Genomic DNA, 20,833 nt, shown 5'->3' on the forward strand with positions numbered 1-20,833 from the left:
TTGAGTACCATTTTCGGATACAAAAAGATTAAAGCTAGTTCTGAACATTTATGTCAATTTAAAAACTATTTCTTTCTTTTGATTTTGCTTTATAATTTAGTTAATAAGCGTTTTAGGTAAGTGCAAAACATAGTGTTCTTGGTATTCATTTTATTTAAACACCGCAAAAAATGGAAGTGTTGTGAATTTGTCAATGTATCTAAACGTGGTCATGATTTCTGACATATTTTGACCGGAGGCAATACTGTACATGTACAAATGTCACGAAAATCTTCAAAGAGTGTTTGATGTGTTGGAGTTTATTTATTTTATCCATATTTTATTGTGTTAAAGTATATTGGATATAATATCAAACATGACCTCGTTTGACACTAAATACGATGTAAGTATATAGGCTAACCTTTATAATATAAATGTAACAATTTCACAATGGAATGTCTTATTGGATTTTGATTGTTCCACCCTAAAAAAAAGGGAATTTTATCAGCACAAGTGTAATTTTCGTAATATTTTGGAGTAAAATAATATTCTCAATTGTCTATTTAATATTGTTAAATTATTTGTAACCAAAAGATAATATTATATGAGTCATCGGCTTTTACGGTAAAATTAATTTTCCTAATGCGATCTAAGGGTGATAATGATGTTTAGTAAACATTTATATAATTGTTTTATCATTCATACTCATTCACAACTTCCTCTAAAACGATGTGTGATTTAATTTATCATGGAACAGAGATTTAGTCATAATTTTCGTGTCATATTTTATAAGTGTACTTTTTCTTTTTATCTAGATGTACCCAGCTGGGGATGTAGGGGTTGTGGAGGGTGAGATGAACATCCCCACCAGGGGTGTACCTTCAGGAGACAGTATGGAGTTCAACACTCTAGATGAACCCATCAAAGAAACATTTGTAAGTAAAAATCTGACAAAACTACATAAATAGTATAAATTAGTTTCATTTTAAAATACTCAAGCTTAGATGTTTAGATATAAAAACATATTATTAGAATTATTCTGTAACATTTTTTATTTAATAGGTTAAAAATAGTTTCAATCATTTAGGTTTTTATCAATCAATTAGTTGTAATTAATTAAGGCTATTATTATTATCAGTCCTGGAACTAATGTAATATAATATAATATTATGTACTACTATTTTTAAAGTAGGTCATGACTATTATCATTGGTTTTCATAGTAGATCATGTGTACAATAAGGTTTATGAATTTGTGCCCTTTATTGATTTAATGACCTACTTTTTGTCGATATTGATCTGACTAGTGTAATTGTTTTCATATATTAAATATTAAATTCTGCGTGAAACTATGAAGTGAAGGAAAGATTTACATGAAACTTGTCATACTAGGTTTTCAGGATTTGTAAATAAGACAATATTTAACTTAATCTTGGAGTCCTAATCATTGGGCCTGGGTGTGCCCAGACCCGAAATAACAATTTGTGAATCACCCCGGGCACAACTGGTCGCACAGGCATGGCACCAATCATGCAGTCTATAACTAAATTAGACATGTAATGAAATTTTGTTTAGTTGCAGTTTTATCTATAGTTGCCAGTTACAGAGTTAAAGAGGTAGATTTTAGTAAATATATGTATAGAGCTGTTTAGACAAGTGCCCTATTTTTGTGTAGATGAAACAACTCAATTTTATGTGATGACTCACTTCTGAGTTCTGAATCTTCAATTTATTAACCTCGTTTACTTTAGAACCTAATATAGTTTGTTGAAAGAAATACTAGAGAAAATAGGATTACTTCTAATTGGGTAGTTTCCGCAGTTAAAAATAAATTATTTCGACTTTTTGGTACAGTACAATAAAATATTACATGTACATTCATAGTTTTGATGACTTTCTTAATTTTTGAACATTTCTGGCTAATTTTCTAGAAATAATTCTGCTATTTTTAAAAATGTAATGACGTCATAACTCATTATTTCATAGAAAATATCCTTATTGATGTTTCAAAAAAAGTATCGAATTTGACTAGTAGGAAACTAGCCTATTGTAAATGTTGATATGCAAGTTTAGTAAATCATTTCATTATTAACAATATGATGAATCAGTGACCATTTTATTATGTTTTATTAGTTAGAATTATAGCCATTATTAATATTTTAATTTATCATTTTTAGCTTCGAGATCTGAGAGCAGTGGGAAATAAGTTTTACCATGTACTAATTCCTAGAGAGAAGTCTAGCTTGTTAAAGGAATGTGAGTAGCTTTTTGTTTATAATTTTATTAATAAATGTATTTTAATTGTAGAATACTTTTCATTTCATTCAAACTTCGTAGATACTCACTCCATATTGTAGAGTAATATCATATTATATTAATAATTTATAAATGAATTATATTAAATTGTAGATACCTATGTGCCATATTTGATTAGCCAATTAACTATTACATCATTATCACTATTATATATTACATAGAACATTTCTTATTTTTGCCATGTAGAAAATTGGTGTTTGAATGTCCTTTAATACTTTGATTTGTATCAGTGATCTAATCACTGTTATCAAGCTGAAGTACAACGCAAGTAATGGATGTTTCTGTTTATAATGATAACAAACGAAACTCTATTAAAAGTATATTTTTATAATGTTGGTACATTTTGAGTGTAATAATGTTAGTTTTATTCATAGTTTGTTTATTTAAATGGTTTACATATTCAGCTTGTTGCTTGGTTGGAGCAGCTGCATAAAATAATAATGCATAATATAATTGTACATATACATAAACTAATTGATATATGTTATAAATTATGTATAAGCAAATTGTTGCAGGAGTAATAGAAAACATCTGCCTATGCTATATTTGCAGCTTAGTAATAAATATGAATTTATTCAGAATCCAATAAGTAAGAAAAACGATGCTAATACTATTTGAAAAATGTAGACATGTCTCCATTCTACCCTTACGGTAAGGTATATTAGACCTTATGTTGAATGTAATAAGGTTAATTTTCCAATGTTTCCAGGGGATCTCTGGGGACCTTTACTGCTGTGCACCCTGATGGCCACAATCCTGCAAGGCACAGAGGTAGCTGACAACACCAATGATGGTGGCCCAGAGTTTGCTGAAGTATTTGTATTAGTTTGGATCGGAGCTGCAGTTGTTACATTAAATTCTAAACTGCTTGGTGGTAACATGTGAGTATTTTGTTGTTTAGTTTTCTTTAAAATACACCAATGACAATATTAAAATAAATCCCAATGATTTGTGATACGCTATAGTATCCTTTTTTTTACATTTACTGGGTCTACATTGACCTGATGGTAAATGATATAAATACCCATCAGGAAACACAGACTACGGCAAGGAGTTCCACTCCCTAGCAGTTCGCACAAGGAAGCTTGAAGCGAAGCGCTTCGTGCGAGTGGGTGGGATATCTACCATGAAACGGTGACGCCTCCCGATTGTCTTGTGGTTCGGTGATGGAAAGGACTAGGCGGAATCAAGTTGTGCAATTGTAAAGCGCATTGTAATGTAAACTTAAAACTTCTATTAAATAAAGCACAATTTCCCTTGTATTCCAGTTCATTCTTCCAGTCGGTGTGCGTGCTGGGATACTGCATGTTCCCGGTGGCTCTGTCGCTGGTGGTGTGTCGCGTGATACTCTTCACCACACAGACCACCTTCCTCTTCTTCCTGAGGCTCGTCATATCCATGATCGGATTCATTTGGGCCACTTTTGGTAAGTACTTGTAATATTATTAATAGTTGGTACTAAGATGTAGTAGTCGGTCTACTAGCCACATACTGTTCAACGATCTGCAGACAACGTAATAGGTTATCGTGGCTCCGGCTCAAAGCAGGAGTAGACACTCACTCTCGCCCCACCCAAGGCGGGAGAAGGCATTGGACGATTTTCCAACCTCAAAAATGTACTGTTCAACATCTTGCAGATTCTGTTGAAAAACTAATCGTTTACTAATTAAAATTACTATATATATATATACACATACATACATAAACAAACATAAATGATAGGTCTTTCCGCTAGTGAGCCCCCCAAATCTAGACACCGAATCCCACTGTGTAGCTTTTCCAACTAATAAAGGCTAAACCTAATATCAATGGTCAAGTACTACATTACTGAGAAATAAAAAATAATACAATAAAATTCAAAGTAACCCTTCTGAAGGCCAGCTTTTAATAATTCAAATAACTTGATTAGGTTTTAAATGATGGAAGGTATCGATAGCATAATTATTATGACGACAAAACTTGATTAATCGATAAAATGGTGCTGTGGTACCTACTAGTAACGGTTTGCCATTAGCTGATTAGTGTATTGTATACTTGTTAAGTAATTAATTGTTGTAAATAAGTAATAATTTTTTTACATTGTTGGTATTTATTGATATTATTTAAAATTAATAAAGAAAATGTACCCAGTATATGGCAATAGGCTCACCCTCTATTACTTGGGACTTGCAACATAAGTTGGGAAAAGTGAGCGTACATTGTACAGTGGCATTACGTGCCATAATGCGAATCTACTTTTCTGCCCTACCCTTTGGGGATAAAAGGCGTGACGATATTTTTATTTATAATAATATAATAAAAAAGTTGTTGAATTAATTTGATTTTAGTTATTTGGTGATATAATTAGGTCATTTGATGATACATCATAAAACTCGATACAACATAGCAATGGTATATATGCGTCCAGTGTGACTTAATAACTATCGAATAGTAGGTTTATGTCTTGCCTACCCATAAACCTACATTTTGCTAGTCGTAAACTGGTGACCATTATCAAGAGTTATAAAAATCGAGAAACAGAAAGAATATAATAATTTTGCCAACCAACAGATTTTGTGATTTCGTGTTTACGTTTGAAGTATCAACCATGGAGAATAATAAAGTGACTTTATTGAGAAAATATACCTATATTGACTAGTTAATTTGCCGTCACCACTTGACACTGGCAGTATAGTCGACAACACTGTTTTGAAACTCGGTTGCCATTCAAGAAAAAAAAATTGACTAGTTATTGAGTATTTAGAGAAAATGTGTGATATTTTAAATGTTCCTCTACACTTTGATTGTCTTCTATATCCCACATTGGAGTGGAGAGACAAACTTAGAATATAATGTAATATGTCCTTGAGTCTAATGACGTCATTATTTATATTTGCAGCCGCGACAAAGTTCCTGGGCGACAGTCAGCCGGAGGGGAAGAAAGCGTTGGCAGTATACCCCATCTGCCTGTTCTACTTCATCCTGTCGTGGCTCGTCGTGTCGCACAGTAACGTGTAGAACATTGTGATACAGACTGTCTAGTGGCTAGCGTAATTTGTGAATATGTTTAATTAAGTGGATCACCCCTTGACTGTACTTTAATAATGTATTTATTTTAAAACACGTCATCGATGTTCCGTTCTTTTGGACACCTATAGCATTATAATGGCACAATGTAAACATTCCAGTTTAAGTAACATCGACTCGTTCGGTCAGTACTTCTTAAGATTGTAGATGATCGTTTTTGTATATATTATACCTATTATTATTAATTAAAACAAATATTTTACGTCTCATGAAATTTTTATTGGTATCCTCAAAACATCAATATGTATCTAAAAATACAAGGATGATACAAATTCGAGACATCTCAGTGCGTGTGTTGCCGCTACAACATATAGGCATGGACACCGTCTAGACTAGTCGTGTATTACACAGTATTATGTATACATCACATTATTTACAACATTGAGATTTCCAAGTCAGATATCAAGGTGTTTAAATAGTAAAGTTGCAGAAATACACTTATGTTAATGATATTTGAAGTATTTTAATACGTTCAATAAAACACTACATATAAATCCATTATAAAATGTTCGCGTTTACACTATTATATAGTTGATCTGGGAAATGCATTGGATCACTACGGACCGTGCGTTCATAGTAAACTTGTGCACTAATCTCATTACATTATACGTATGGTACGATTAAATCATTACGCAATCTTACAAACGAATTATCACTAATCTATCACATAAATAAATCGTAACTCTAAATGGCATGCAACGTAACGCTACACGTGAGTTGAAGCACTCTACACTAGAACAACATAATGTCAGGGCGGCCATCTTGTTTCCAACTTCGATAACATCCAATTTTCAACGTTAATGACAGGTCGTCAAGAGTATAATTTAGACAAATAATTTATAAATACTATTCAGTCAATTTTACTAAATTATGATCTCAGTGAATAACCCTGGATAATTTCAGATTTGGTTTTTGAAATTAAGAAAGAGCGTCGTTTTTATTCCCTATAGATTAAAGCTGCAGGAACGTTTTAGTTTTAAATACTGACTAACAGTTGTTAGCGTAATGATCAAGAAGTGCCTTAATACATTAATTTCACATTGAGAATATTATATGAATAATTTCTACACACATTTCAAATATATTTGGCAAGGATATATTTTTAATTCGAAATCGAAAGAAGATAACTTCACAATGATTTTTCTAAAAATGAATATGAAGCCTCAGTATAGCTTTTTGTAACAATAAAAATAGAATAGATCATCAAATGATATGAAAAATTAACGACTACCTATGGAATTAAATAACACGACGCTTATGTATTACACTGATAGGATAAATAACGTCGATGTACTGACGTACTAGACTTAGAGAGGTTAGGTACGACAAGACATAAGAATAACATACTATGTATCTATTCTACGCACTTATTATGCAAAGTCGGGTCTAGTAAGTCAGTACACGTGTCACGTTGAATACAGTTTAGCTGGACTCTGATCCGCTGGAGGTTTTGTCGGGCGTGAGGGGGGGTGTGTGACGTGGCGACGTCTTCGCGGGCATTTGGTACGACATATGCATCTGGATGGTGTCACGGGCCTTTCGCGCATTCTTGTACGTCAGCGAGTTGGCGCGCGGCTTGCGGCGCGAGAAATGTCGCTCCACCCACTTCAGCATGGCGAGCACTGAGTCCGTTGATGACAACCGTCTCTCGGCAGATGTCTTCGTGATGTGAGACGACGCGATACGGAATGTAGCTGCCATACCTTTCAGCGCCTGGAATAGAAGTCGACGTTGGTAAGTTTAAGTTTGTAATTTTATTTGGTCAGTGAAAATTTAGAGGGATGCTGTTTACTCGTTCCTCGTTTGTTTTAGCACATAGCATTGTAGTAGAAAGTTTTGCTACTTACCAACATAGCGTCTTCATCAGTGACGTCATCACCAGCATAAATAATCCTAATCCTTTCGCTCCAGTCCAAACCGAAAGCTGTCCTCAAGATGTAGATAGATGCACGACCTGTAAAATATTTTATATTCATATAAATAAAAGAAGATATAAGACCTTATCTTTAACCAGATTTCAGTTAAAGTTCATCTGAAAACTTGTTATTGTAATGATGTAACATTGGTTTATCTTTCATAATACCTAACTAGCCAGTACGTTACTCCTCAAACATTATAAAACAAAGTCCACGGTCGCGTCTGCTTGTCTATCTGTTTTCGATAAACTCAAATACCGAACGAAGATTCATACGATATATTATTAGCCAACAGACCGATACCGTGAGAAGTAAAGTCGTAATTTGGTTAAAATTACCTTTGTCCCACTCCACTGGTGGGCGAGCTTCTAATGCGCAGTGCGCAGGTGCTGGCGTAAACCCTGCCTCCGTGATGAGCTTCCTCGCTTGTTCTGCAAGCGCGGCACGCTTCGCTACAGGTGTCTCACGGTAGTGGAACGTTAGCAGGGCACCCTTGTTTTCTACCCAAGCGCCATCTTTGCACACCTGGAAATACCAAAAAAAAAATTAAGTATTGCAGATGGGGCTGCCTTAACACTATGTTTACGTGGAATGTTTAACGTCTTTTTACTTTTTGCATAGATTCTCGATAGCATACACTATATACTACACGAGTTTAAACGGCACAGATTGCTTTGGATCCTAAAAAAAACTAATAGTAAAAGAGTTTCTCACCTGTTCTTGCAGTGCCTTGAGCAGATCAACGACGGCATCCTGCAGTTCCATGGGCATGGGGTGAACGAACTTGGATCCATCAGGGTGCAGGATCTCCAAACCGTGGTTACCTGCGTACGTGATGCCTTCGATGCCCACCTGAGAAGAATATGGTCATTGGTAATGTAACTACAATAATGCTGAAGTAGAATACTTTAGAGTAGAAAGGGCGCTTATTTTACAGACTTGTTCGAAATTTTGTTTTGGTGTTTGCTTTCGCGTTGATCAAACCACGTATGTTTGAAACTTATTCAGTCTTTTGTACCTAAATCTATTTTCAGATATTTACATCGCTTCCAACGGCTTTTATTGATTTTACTGAAACCTACCTCAAGGTAAGTAAATATGTACATCAACGTATGTATAGCACGTCATACATTAGTACAATTTCCACTTCGTTGCGAAATTGCATGAGTATGTATGTACCTATTTATATCTACTCAGTAACAAGCTGCATGTTTGACATAGAATTACATTGACAAACATGGCTGCCTCACAAATATTACGTAACATGTACATATGACACAAGTACATAATGGGTTCATAACCCGGTTGTAATAACATTATCAAGGGTGCTAGGTACGTATATAATGAACGAATATATGTAAATATTTTTGTTTTAAACCGTGATAATGGCTGTCAAAGTTCACCTCGATATATTGGACCTTGTTATTATTTGCAAAGCAAGATAGTTTCAGTGAGTTAGGCTCATGTTACAGCTGTAATTACGGTAGTTATGTTCAGTGCTGATATGTTCGTTATTGTGTAACTTAGGTCCTATCTAATCTGTATAACTTCCTATTTGTCAAGTTTTATTTAACTTCGCAATATCTTGTATATTTATTCATCTACATAGGCACGTATAGGCATAAACTAAAAGACATCGAACAGTTTATGTGTTGCTCAAACTAAATTTTCAATCTATAGTGCTCCTGCATACTAAGATATCAGTCCTATAGATTTCGTGTTAAAAGTTAAATCTACGTTATCTCTCAAATGGCTGGCTAATTTTCCAGAATTAGCCAGTCCAAAGGGACCACCTCTGCTTATATTTGTTTTTGCTACCCCTAACTAAGAACATCATCCGTCGAGACTAGTTGGTCTTACGTATCGTATCCTCGGCTGTGTATATTATGCATCAAAAATATCACATGGCACGGCTCGTGCTAAGTTTTACAATACTATCAATTCCAAGAATCAACTAAAAAGGTAAAACACTACGGACGACGAAGATAAGACCATCAAAGGCGGTCTTCAGATCAAAAGTTAAATAAAATACATTAATTAAACGTGTTCTATGTGAATATTTTTCCACCAAACAGAGATTTGTTATGTTATGCATTGACTCGATAACCTTTTAAAAACTCTGGTTTAATTTCGTCATGTACCTATATTTAGGTACAGCATGTTTGTATCGGGTATATACTAGTTTCGTACGTAAATATTTGGATTAACTCGACCTTAATACGTTAATTACGATAAAGAAGAATTGGTTAGGGATTAAGCCAAATTAGTAATGTCAACTGGTAGTCGTGACCTTTGTTCATCTCTGTCTTCAATTACGAAGCACGAGGAAACGATTATTTAATAAAGTTTTAAGACCTTCTATTCTATTTTCTATGCTAACTAATTATTCTATCAAGTAAGAAGTGCAAGCTCACCATATTCTTAACATTATCTACGTTTCTGCCGGAGATGATGGCAATATAAACATCGGACATGTTGGAGAGTCGCTGCAGCGTGTGTTTGGTCTCCAACGGCAGAGTCGCCAGGTCTGGGTGCGGCGCTATAGGAGCTAGGGTTCCGTCGTAGTCCAGTAAAAGCGCCAACTTCTGCGTATATCCGATGTACCTAGTGCAAAGAAGATAAGAATCAGATATGGCTTTAAAATCAGACTTTACACTGGTTAGTTGGGAGTATTCTGGAGTAAATTATGGTGTGTCACGGATCTTTATCATCCCACCATTAAGGTTCACTGGAAATAAGTCAATTCTATGCGCACTATATCACGCCAAATCACTTAATTTCTTGATATTGACATCCAGTAAAAAAAATGGTAAACTTACTTCGACAGATATTCATCGAAGTCATCGATTGTGACGGGCTGCATGGACGTAGCTCCAATGTCATCAGCTTCCTCTTCCAGGGAGTCCATAGCTTTGAGGAAGGCTTTCATCCAGCTGTCGACATCATTGAGCTGCTCACGTCTCCTCAGATGGTTCATACGGACCGTACGCTCATCCTCTGGCATTATCAGAGCTCTGGAAAGATAATCAAGGAAATGTTTACTTAAAAGAATTTCAATCATTGAATTTTCCTCCTGGCAATTATTTCAATTGCAATACTGGAAATGGATGGACTATTGTGAATTTAACCTTGTACTCTACGTAGAATGTCACGCTCTGTAGCCGTGCTAACTACTGTTAGATATACGAGTCAACATTAGTCAAACTAATCATGGAAACATCCTAGCAGGTACCTTAGCAACATTCACACACGGATCGTAGTTTTCGATTTTGTTTTACGAGTCGTTCGACAACCTTGGTGTCAATGACTACGATAACCATTGACCGTAGAGAAATAATGTTTAATAATAAGTTAATAATCGTCATAAATATCGTACATCACAACGCAATTGTAGCTACGATTGACGTCAAAAAGCTCGGTACGATAACGGCCACTGTAGGCACTAGCTACTTGGTAGAAATATATATTGCTCGTAAATTATGTGCCCTCAATTAATTGCCTATAACTCTTCTTTGTAAAGATATTTCCAATCACATGACACGACAAGGTTTATTGGAAAGAAAAAAAAAAAAGTTTGAATGGTGTCAATTACCTGTGAATAACTTCAGCAGCATCATCCAGCTCATATGGGTTGCAGATGAGAGCCTCGTGCATCATCTCTCCAGCACCAGCGAAAGGAGACACAATCAGTACGCCTGGTGGCTTGTTGATCTGGCAAGCGACGAACTCCTTTGCTACGAGGTTCATTCCGTCTCGCAGAGGTGTGACCAGGGCGACCGCAGCATCACGGTAGAATGCTGCCAGTTCATCCTGTCCGACGCATCCATAAATGTACCTGGAAGGCATTTGATCCAATTACTCAATGGGTGTTTAGAGTTTGGGTTTGATGATCTTCTTTAAAAGTTTGGTTTTGGGTCCATAATGTTTTAATTCAATTACTCACCTAATAGGTGACCAGTTGGGTGTAGTAAATCTGCCGTTAATTCTTCCAACTAGTTGATCCATTTCTTCTTTCAAGTCTTGGTACTCCTTGACGTCCGTTCTGGATGGTACTGAGATCTGAAGTAGCATCACTTTCTCTATGTGTTCCGGATACTTCTCCAGTAGCCTCTCGAAGGCTTTCAGTCTATGTACTAATCCTTTGGTATAATCCAGTCTATCGACTCCTAATATCACTTGTTGGTTGGTAGAGAGCACTGGTTTCGCGTTCTGTGCCAACTGCACGAATCGGTCGAAGGGTACTCCAATAGGCAGAGGTCGCACACAGATGGTGCGGCCTCCCAACTCAACCAGAAGATTCTTCCTGTCCACACGACAACCTAAGTTTCTTTGGCAGCAATCAATGAAGTTCAGGCAGTAATCAGTTATGTGGAAGCCGACCATGTCACACCCTGAGAACATACAATATTCCACGTTTACCACCAATATTCATATAAAAACTAAAGGTTTTGTTTACAATAGAATCTGACTATGACTTACCGAGAATGCCCTGAAGTACTTCATCTGACCATGGGAACAGTCTGAAGATGTCCCATGGCGGGAAAGGAATATGCAAGAAGAATGCTAACTTGCACTTAATATCATCTTCTTCAGCTCGCTGGAAGTAAAACCGATGTTCATTAAAGACTTGGTCCCATCTAGATTCTAGTTGTTACTCTTTAAAGTACTGACTGTTTGAACAAACCTGTCTAATCCAGTTAGCAGCTAACATGAGATGATAATCATGGACCCACACGATTGGTGGTGAGCTGCCATTCTTTCCCTTCTGCTGCTTGAGCAAGTGGAGGGCGTGGACTGTCTTCTCAGCGAACTCCTCATTGCACTTGATGTACGCCTTCCAGTGGTCTGCGATGAAGGTGGCTCTGTCAGGCATGGAGTGGAACAAAGGCCAGAAGGTACCGTTGCAGCAACCATTGTAGTAGCTGTCGAAGAGTTTAGGTTCGGCGTGGATTGGTACAATCTGAAATGAGGAAACAAAATCTTAGGACATCTCTTTTACGGTGACCTAGGTAATATCAGAATGCAATAAATAAGAAATAGTGAATGATTTTCCTTCCTGTATCTAGAAGATAGCGATGACTGCGATACTTTAATGTTTATTAAGGCATTATGAATGGTAAACTGTATCTTTTTATAGGTATTTACATATTGCAATCCTATAATCCTTTTATAACGGTAATTGACGCAATAAAATAAATAAATAAATAGTGCCTAAGCCTAGCAGATATCTCCGGTCACATTCATCTGTTATCTGATAACTTTAATGATATAATGTTTAATTGGAAAATAACGTGAAGTGTGTATCTACTGCCTTAAAATTATTTCCTTTAGTATTTTATTTTATTTTACACTTGACGATTTTACACTGCAGCAGTGTAGAAGGTAAATAGATTGAGTTTCAAAATTACAAGTCGTATCAAAATCTCCATTAAGTATTTATATAATGATACTGATGACATATTAGGTGTATGTGGTGTATGTACTTAGGTAGTGGTTTTTACCATAAACACGGTATGTGTTAAGTGTTAATGGTTATAATAAAGCCCTGTACATCCTCTACAGGTAAGTGAGGTAAGCAGAGGACGTCATAATGCACTCGAGTAAATTGGTGAACAAATTGCACTGAAACACCATCACATCAAGCTAAACCAAACGTTATCAATCGGTTTTAGACTCTATTGCGGAATAGTAAAGTTGAATGTTTATTTAAAAAATTACAGTTTGGGGTAGCTTGATCTGCGTTTGCATCTGTATTGCGGCACTGCATCCGCGCGTGGTACAAGGTCGTAATGATTCACTTGTGTCGGCAAATGTTTTTGTTACGATACAGGTTTGATTTTTTCTTGTTACAGAATATAACAAGATAACTTTTGATGACCCGGTAAACGTGGATTGGAATGTGCGTACTATCGCACTTAGGTTAAGTTTACGTACCTACATATTTTTTTGATACTGTAAACTTTGGATACTCTAAGAGGCTTTGAGTTCACGATTTGAAACTACAAGAAGATTATAAACTTATAGTTTCAAGTAGGTCTCAAACTTAAAATCTTACGATTCGTCGTAGGTTTGGGATTTAGTGTGTTACTTAGACTGGAGTCCTGTTGTTTAGGGACAGTTTTAGCTAGATCAAACAGAACTTGTATATTTGTATATTGATTCGTAGTAATAGTAGGTAGGTTTTGTTAACATACTTAGGCCCAAACTTGACTGAAGGTTTGTTTTGAGAAACTTTTGACCACATCAAATAGAACTTTCTCTCTTAAACTCTCTCTCTCTATCTCACTTCTAGTATAGTCTTATGTATTTATAAGTATACTAGTTGACTATACTAGAAGTATACTTATGGTTTACCACCCTTTAAACTATAATAGATCAAGTTAAGTAAAGAAATGGACCAGTTACTCTACTCCACTAATTAATTCAGATGTAACAAACAAGTCATTATCATATTCATCTTTTTAGCAAAGAATACTAAAAACATGGAGATAGCGGCTGTTAAACACAATTTTACTGTACATAAAGATTTTATGTTATGACGGTAGCAGTTTGTTGTACCTACTGTATTTATGCCACATAAAACGATTCAAGGGTAAGTTGAAATAGGTAATGTATAACTGTGTCAGTTTTTATACGACTTTTTAACATAACAGATTGTTTATTCATGTAAAATCGACTTTACCTGTTGGTGTATTTTATTATTTTTATTATATGTTTTTATATAAAACTGCCTGTCTTTCATAGGGGTAGGCAGAGACAATGGAACGCCAATTGCTTCGAATCTTACATACTTTCGCTTTATTAACAGTCATCAGTCTTTTCAACTGCTTAAGATTATAAGCAGAGAAATTGGAGTAGTGGCTTTTGCACCTATATTATAAATATTATATATTTTCACTACTTTGACATATTATTATATGCCCATTAAGTACTAACTCCATACAAAGCACATAAAGAGCCCTCAGAGGTCCTCTTATATATACCAGTCACTCCGGCGGCCACCAGACCGACGAGGTAGTCTTTTGTTTACTTTTTACTTCATTCATTGTTGTTTTTTTAGTTCTTTTTATGCCTGTCTATTGTAGTATATGTTTCAGATATACCGTGTCAGTACCGTTACGTTAGTCACGCTATGCTAAGGATGCTGTGTTTAGGTGAAAAAATTTGGTAGATATTAGGTACCTGTACACCGATTTCTACGAAGATATGAATACTAAGTGATTTCTTCATTCATCCACCGACGTATGTTGGGAAGTTTGATGTAGGATGTTGATCAAATTGATCTCCTATATCGATAATAGTCTGTTTAAAAAAGCTAACAAATGTCTTCTATATTTACCAAGCTACTAAAAAACTTTTAAGAACTAAAGGTACCTTCTCAGACAGCAAGCCAGCGGTGGGGGTCTTATCATTTGGGTTGGACTCCGGGATCTTCTCATTGGGATCGTCCAGGTGGATGCCTGGCCATCCTACCCAGATGCCGCCACCTCTGATCACTACGGGGGCCACCGCCGTGACCAAGCCACCGGCGCTGTGGACAAAAAAATGCTTTAAAACAAAAACACACTTTAGCCTGTTGTCAAAATGTTATTAATTACAGAATAGTAAGGAGATTTTAGTCAATGATATTTAGGAGATTTTAGTACCTATAACTTTTAATACCTCTATTCTTACTTAAGTATTTCTTCGTTTACTTTAAATCAATCTTTTAGGTAAAATTAGTTACGACTTTCGGTATGTTATTTTAAAATGGAATCAAACATCATCAACACAGGTCTTATAACTGAACAATAATTATTACACGTATACACGCTATTTGTTCTTCAATCATTAGTACTTATCATTCAGCATCGGGTATGTCAATAGTCGCACGGAGACACGGTCCCCCTCTATTTCAATCAAACTAAATTACTCTGAAACACGTGCTTCTAAACTAGATAGAGTAACATCACGTTTTTGTAAGCAATGAGAGTAAATATTATTTCACAGTTCCATAACAACCTACACTTTATTTTCAATAGATATAGAACTTTATCATTTCGTAGTTAAATCGAAAATCAGTTGACAAATAACTAGAGAAGGTTGACCCTAGTACCGAACTTTATTTTCAATAGATATAGAACTTTATCATTTCGTAGTTAAATCGAAAATCAGTTGACAAATAACTAGAGGAGGTTGACCCTAGTACCGAACTTTATTTTCAATTGATAGACAACTTTATTATTTCGTAGATAAGTCGAAAATCAATTGCCAAATATCTGGAGAAGGTTGACCCTAGTACCGAACTTTATTTTCAACTTTATTATTTTGTTATTAAGTCGCAAAATTAATTGCCAAATATCAGCTGATTGGAGAAGTTTGACCCTACTAACGTCATATGTTATTGTTTTTACTCTAGTTTAATTGGCTTGTGAAGTAACCCGTGTAATTAAAGTTTTTTTTTGTTATTTCATAAGATATTCTTACGTAGATACTTAAGAATGTGACCTCATTTGTTTACCTAAATAGTTAAGTAAAAAGAATTGTGATAACATGAATTAGTAATAGTGACGAAGCACATTTATTTATAGTCTTCATTAAATATTAATATTAGGTATGCATGTCAGTCGCTGCTGGTACTAAAAGGGTTGTGATTCGAAAATAATGATGCTGTATTAGAATCACAGAAATGATTACTGAAACTGTTCTGACACGTTAACCGCCACGACGCTTAGCGGAGGATTTCAACAGTTTTCTTTCGGTAGTTAGTGTTTTAATTGAAACATTGACCACTCGAAAGTGAAATGAATTAAAAGAAAAGCGCTTTTACAATACACTCTATAGGACTATACATAGTTATAACTATCTGTATATACATAATCTATATCTATACACAAACTGTTTTAGTGTTCATATAAAATAAACATAATATATTGCTTCCATTATAGTATCCTAAACCAATTTAATTGACTATATACTAAAAAGTAAACATTTACCCACAAATGAAGCTTGGTAACTAACAATAACATTAATCATTTTATTATTTAATAGCCCCTTATAATAATTTTGGACAAACACGCTACCAAAGTACTAAAACAATAAATATTGAAGAAGAATTCTTAATATCGTGTAATATTTATTAAGACTGCGACATTTGACTTGTTTAAGGTCATGATACTATGGCACGCGGCCCTGGCCGTATTCCAGACATATTTTAAATAAACCAGATGATGTATTGACCATTTAAAGTTAAACGATTTGAAGAAACGTTTAGCAAATCATTTCCCTATCATTAGATTCATCAGTTTATTTTCCTTAAAGTGTTAAGAAGTTTACGTAGTAACTAGACTTCTTTCTGTCTTTGGTTGTTACCCGAAGACTGTTGAAGGCAAATCGTATATTAAAACCTATCACCGGTTATATGCAGGGTGGCTTTTGCTCACTGACTGCCTGCCGTACTCAGTCATTTAATGGTTACTTAACCCAGTCCTTAGCAATTGCTTTCGATATAAAAACGTTACTAAGGAATAGTTTGAACGTCACGCCTTTTACCCCCGAAGGGGTAGGCAGAGGTGTATGTAATATAAACTTAAAACTGTACTCTCCATGTTCAAAGGCTTACAACTTCACTTAAGACAGATAACTCAAACTCTCTTTTCAACATATTGTAAACATAAGATACAAAAATAATTACACTACTATGGAATTCGGCATCACCACCAGACCGCCTAACTTCACTTATCGGTCAAACTGATAAACAATAGAGTATTGCTACTACAATGAATGAAAACTGAATAGAAGTTACCAGTTACGACATTAGTTTTTATACTCTCGCTAACCCAATCTTATCACTGTTGCCTTGGTATATGAAAACAAAACGGTATTAATAGAAATATTATTTAAATTAGACAATTTTAGTGTATAAAACATGTCAAGAGCATACATATTATTCAAACAGCGCTTTAGTGAAAAGGTTACGAAAATTAGAAATGGTTTCGTAGGCTTTCGTAGCAAGCGTTAGGCGTAGGCATTGGCTACGCTGTTAGAGCTACGTTGCTACGCACGATTGCCAAAATGACTACACTAAATGGGTCTATGAAATAGACTGTTTGGCTAGACACAAGTACCAAGGCTATATTTTATTTTTTAATTAGGTACCTATATTATTTTTATAAACATTGTTTTAGAAATGTCTTTTTGAAATGTAATTTACGTAAATGTACTGCTTTAGATGTTAAGGTGCACGTAAAAGTCATTTAAAACAAAGGACCTATGTCTGGCGCACCCTGGTTAATGAACTTTGCTACCATCGTCGCAGACTTGCCAAGATACGAGAAACGGTCACGAAGATGAATAGGTATGAATCATTCATTTTAATTAAATACTTAGGTAAAGGTAGGTACTTATTGGATTTTCCCAACCTTAATGAAAGGATAAAAGATTTTTTACACAAGAGAATCAATTGATTTGCTTTTGATTCAAATCATGATAATGTTTTTTGTTGGTAAAAAAAATAATTAAAAAAGGCATGTTTTGGATGATCCGTGTTCTTTATATAAATTTGTTTTTAGGACATGCGGTTAATACTGTCAGATAATTATTGAAACAATATTTTTGTAAATAGAAGATTAACCTAACTTCATCCTTTTAATAGCTTTGTCCGTAAACAGTTACATAATACCAGCTTCTACCCGCGACTTCGTCTGTATGGAATACCTTTAAGTATTACAAGTCATGTGTAATAGAGTTCGAGCATATATTTGAAGGCAAGGAAGGTAATTATGGAACAACTCGACTATGATACGTGCGATTCCAAGTAAATGATATGCGTTGAATATTTTATTGGGTCGTATGATCTGATTGATGTGTAGTCACAAGGAACGATATGTAGGTTATCAACAATTATACGTCTTAGTTTAAATTTAGTTTCGACTTGCAGTAATGTAGTGATTGTCACTATCATGAGACCTAATTAAAATATCTGTTCAATTTTATAATAATATTGCGTGTACATGTACATATGTAGTATATTATGTATTCGGAATATAGATTACAGATGTAGTTGAAGAATAAATAAATAAAAATTAGTCGCAAAATATATTTTATTCTACAACTCATAATAAGAGCATGGATTGACTGCATCGGTTGACTATAGGTATATAAAATAACATGAAAATAATAAAAACAATTGGAAGGAGGTTAACAGAATTGTAGGAAAATAAACTGACGATCACTATGTGTTTTGGATTCATTTAAAAACAAATATACCTAAATGAGATTTCAATTAATACTATTAGAACTACATTTATATGTACTATGTATTTACTGGTCTAACTTAACCGAATTCCACTACACATGTATATAGACATATATAGGTACTAAACAAAGGATTAAGATACCTACTACCTACTGCTTAAGTACCTACGAAGTATGTATGTACATAATTATAATTGTATATGTTCTAAATTCTTAATCAAAGCGTGCAAATATAGCGTAATCTATACACGCGGCAGGTAATGTTTATACATAGGTACCTAGTTATATATAAGTATGTTAATTCAACATAGTGCATGACTCTATGTACTCATTATGTGAATCAAATAATTAATGATATTTTCCTTATTGATACTTTGCACAGTTACAGTAAACTACTAAGAAATTAATAATGAACCTAATTAACCTAGATATTTTGATTATTAGATATCAATTATTAAGTTAATTATTTCATTTTGTATGGAGTGGATTTGTATTGAAACGTTTTGTAATTGTTATCATTTCATGTTTTAGTTTACGATGCTAACCATTACTGATAGTCGTGATAATGATGATTTACAATTTGTTTTCATATTTTTATAACGTAACAATTATATCGCGTAAACTTTTCCGCTGATTATTGTTTTTAATTAATGTCATTTTTTTGCTCGTTGTCTCAAGAAGTTATAGAGTATATCTACTGAATGAATAGAATTTACGACATCGTTAATTGTCTATCGTTTTTGCTTGCAGTTAACAAATCACCCTTAGTACAGGAAAATAATAAATAACGAATATCATCTGTAATTATAGTCAATTATTACAATAGCGTCGAAAGTTGATGAACAACTGATTTTGTTTTTTTGTTCTAAACAATCAATGTACAGCATTGACAATGTCGTAGTGAATTAATTAGCGTGGCAGTGTCATGCGGCAACCTTGGGACTAGTCATTCAAGACCAAGGCCCCCCCATCGACATTACATCAACCATGCACAAGCCCCATGTATGCAAATATCCAATCAACATACATAAAAACACGACCAACAGTAATATAACTCTACAAAAGGTTTAACGCATCATTAATTCGCCAACATTCAATCAAACTGCTATGACTTTTTAATTAAGTCGGTTTATACTCGTATTTTGTTATGGAAATCCACCGGCAACAGCTGACGATATCTCGCGTACAAAATGCCGGCTTACGAGTTTATAAATGAGATCACGCACTGTTAACAAAATTCCTAACGGTGACCACGGTACATGAGACGCGATACTTGCAGTTTTTAGTTGTATGTAAGTCAGGAAATGCAGTATCCGATCGAAGTGTACGTGGAATCTTCCCGAAATGTACCGATACGTACCGCGCACGCTCCCCGGCCCTTTCTAGAACCCGCTCCCATTTGCATTTCAATGGATTGTAAACACACTATGAAATGGATATTTTGAGGCATTTATAATACCGTAAACAGAGTTACTGAGTAGTTTATTTTTAGATATTTCACATAAAACACCCGTATTAACACAGCACTGTAAACTGCGATCGTTAAATGCGATTGTTTTTGTCATTTTTATATTAAACCTTTAAAGAAACATAATGGAAATCGTATGTTCACGAAAACTATGTAAAAATCTGTGTACAATACCTCGCTTTCCTCTCGAGATCGCCGGTTTTGTCATTCCTCTTCAAAATAAAAGGCAATCGGTTCGACACAACGATCATGCTGCCCTTGCTGTTGCACGCGGATCGACTGGCACTGCTGTCCGTTCCACTCATGTTTTTGCTTTCTTTGCTAACGTTCCTATTCACGACCAATCACAGAGTCGCCTGCACGCATGCGCGACCGAAAACGGAGGGATTTTCGAAACAAAATGTTTATTCAGCACTGTGTTTGTATTGTTTTTGTCATCGCAAGTAACTCGACGTGGTATATTCCCGCGCTGTTGTTCAGAATGTCTAAATTGACATCATGGACGGAGATCGAAGGCGTACTGTTTCTTTTGTGTGCGTCGGGTGCCTTTATAGACTATGCGAGACGCGTCGCAGAAGGGCGAAGTGGTTGCGTGCGTCTGTGAGGCGGCGGCGGAGGTCCGCGGTGTCGTTGTAAAGGGGTTATCACTCATTGACCTCTCTTCAAGAATTGTCTTGCATCTTATCCGACTGAAAATGCGAATTCGGTGTTTGTGATTATTAAAACATGAGGCTTGACTGCGGCTAATGTATCCGAATTTGATAAAAAACTATGAGTAAGTATAAACTTTGTTCACAAAATTGAATTAGAACTGGGCCAATGAAAATAAATAATATTTTTATTAGGCCACTGATA

At 35.0% G+C, this 20,833-nt stretch overlaps 2 protein-coding genes across 3 annotated transcripts; one reads left to right on the forward strand and one right to left on the reverse strand.

Annotated features, from left to right (window-relative positions):
* The first annotated feature begins 217 nt into the window (after window positions 1–217).
* Window positions 218–5,565, forward strand: LOC118264945 (protein YIPF6). The gene is made up of 6 exons (XM_035577616.2): window positions 218–382; window positions 795–914; window positions 2,155–2,233; window positions 3,003–3,174; window positions 3,562–3,719; window positions 5,172–5,565. The coding sequence occupies exons 1-6, from the start codon at window positions 356–358 to the stop codon at window positions 5,288–5,290; spliced, it is 675 nt and encodes a 224-aa protein (XP_035433509.1). The 5' UTR covers window positions 218–355; the 3' UTR covers window positions 5,291–5,565.
* Window positions 5,557–20,568, reverse strand: LOC118264944 (uncharacterized). Of its 2 annotated transcripts, none has more exons than XM_035577615.2 (12): window positions 20,153–20,568; window positions 14,650–14,806; window positions 11,960–12,235; window positions 11,755–11,872; window positions 11,219–11,666; window positions 10,868–11,110; window positions 10,095–10,289; window positions 9,690–9,879; window positions 7,990–8,127; window positions 7,614–7,800; window positions 7,207–7,313; window positions 5,557–7,072 (listed from the first exon to the last, which is right to left on the reverse strand). In XM_035577615.2, exons 1-12 carry the CDS (start codon window positions 20,281–20,283, stop codon window positions 6,782–6,784), a joined length of 2,481 nt encoding a protein of 826 aa, XP_035433508.1. In that variant the 5' UTR covers window positions 20,284–20,568; the 3' UTR covers window positions 5,557–6,781. The 2 variants fall into 2 exon arrangements, with proteins under 2 accessions (XP_035433508.1, XP_050562115.1); XM_050706158.1 differs by lacking the exon at window positions 20,153–20,568 and adding an exon at window positions 16,949–16,983.
* Window positions 20,569–20,833: the final 265 nt, after the last annotated feature.

The sequence above is a fragment of the Spodoptera frugiperda genome, chromosome 28 (genome assembly GCF_023101765.2).
Source record: "Spodoptera frugiperda isolate SF20-4 chromosome 28, AGI-APGP_CSIRO_Sfru_2.0, whole genome shotgun sequence".
Lineage (NCBI taxonomy): Eukaryota > Metazoa > Arthropoda > Insecta > Lepidoptera > Noctuidae > Spodoptera > Spodoptera frugiperda.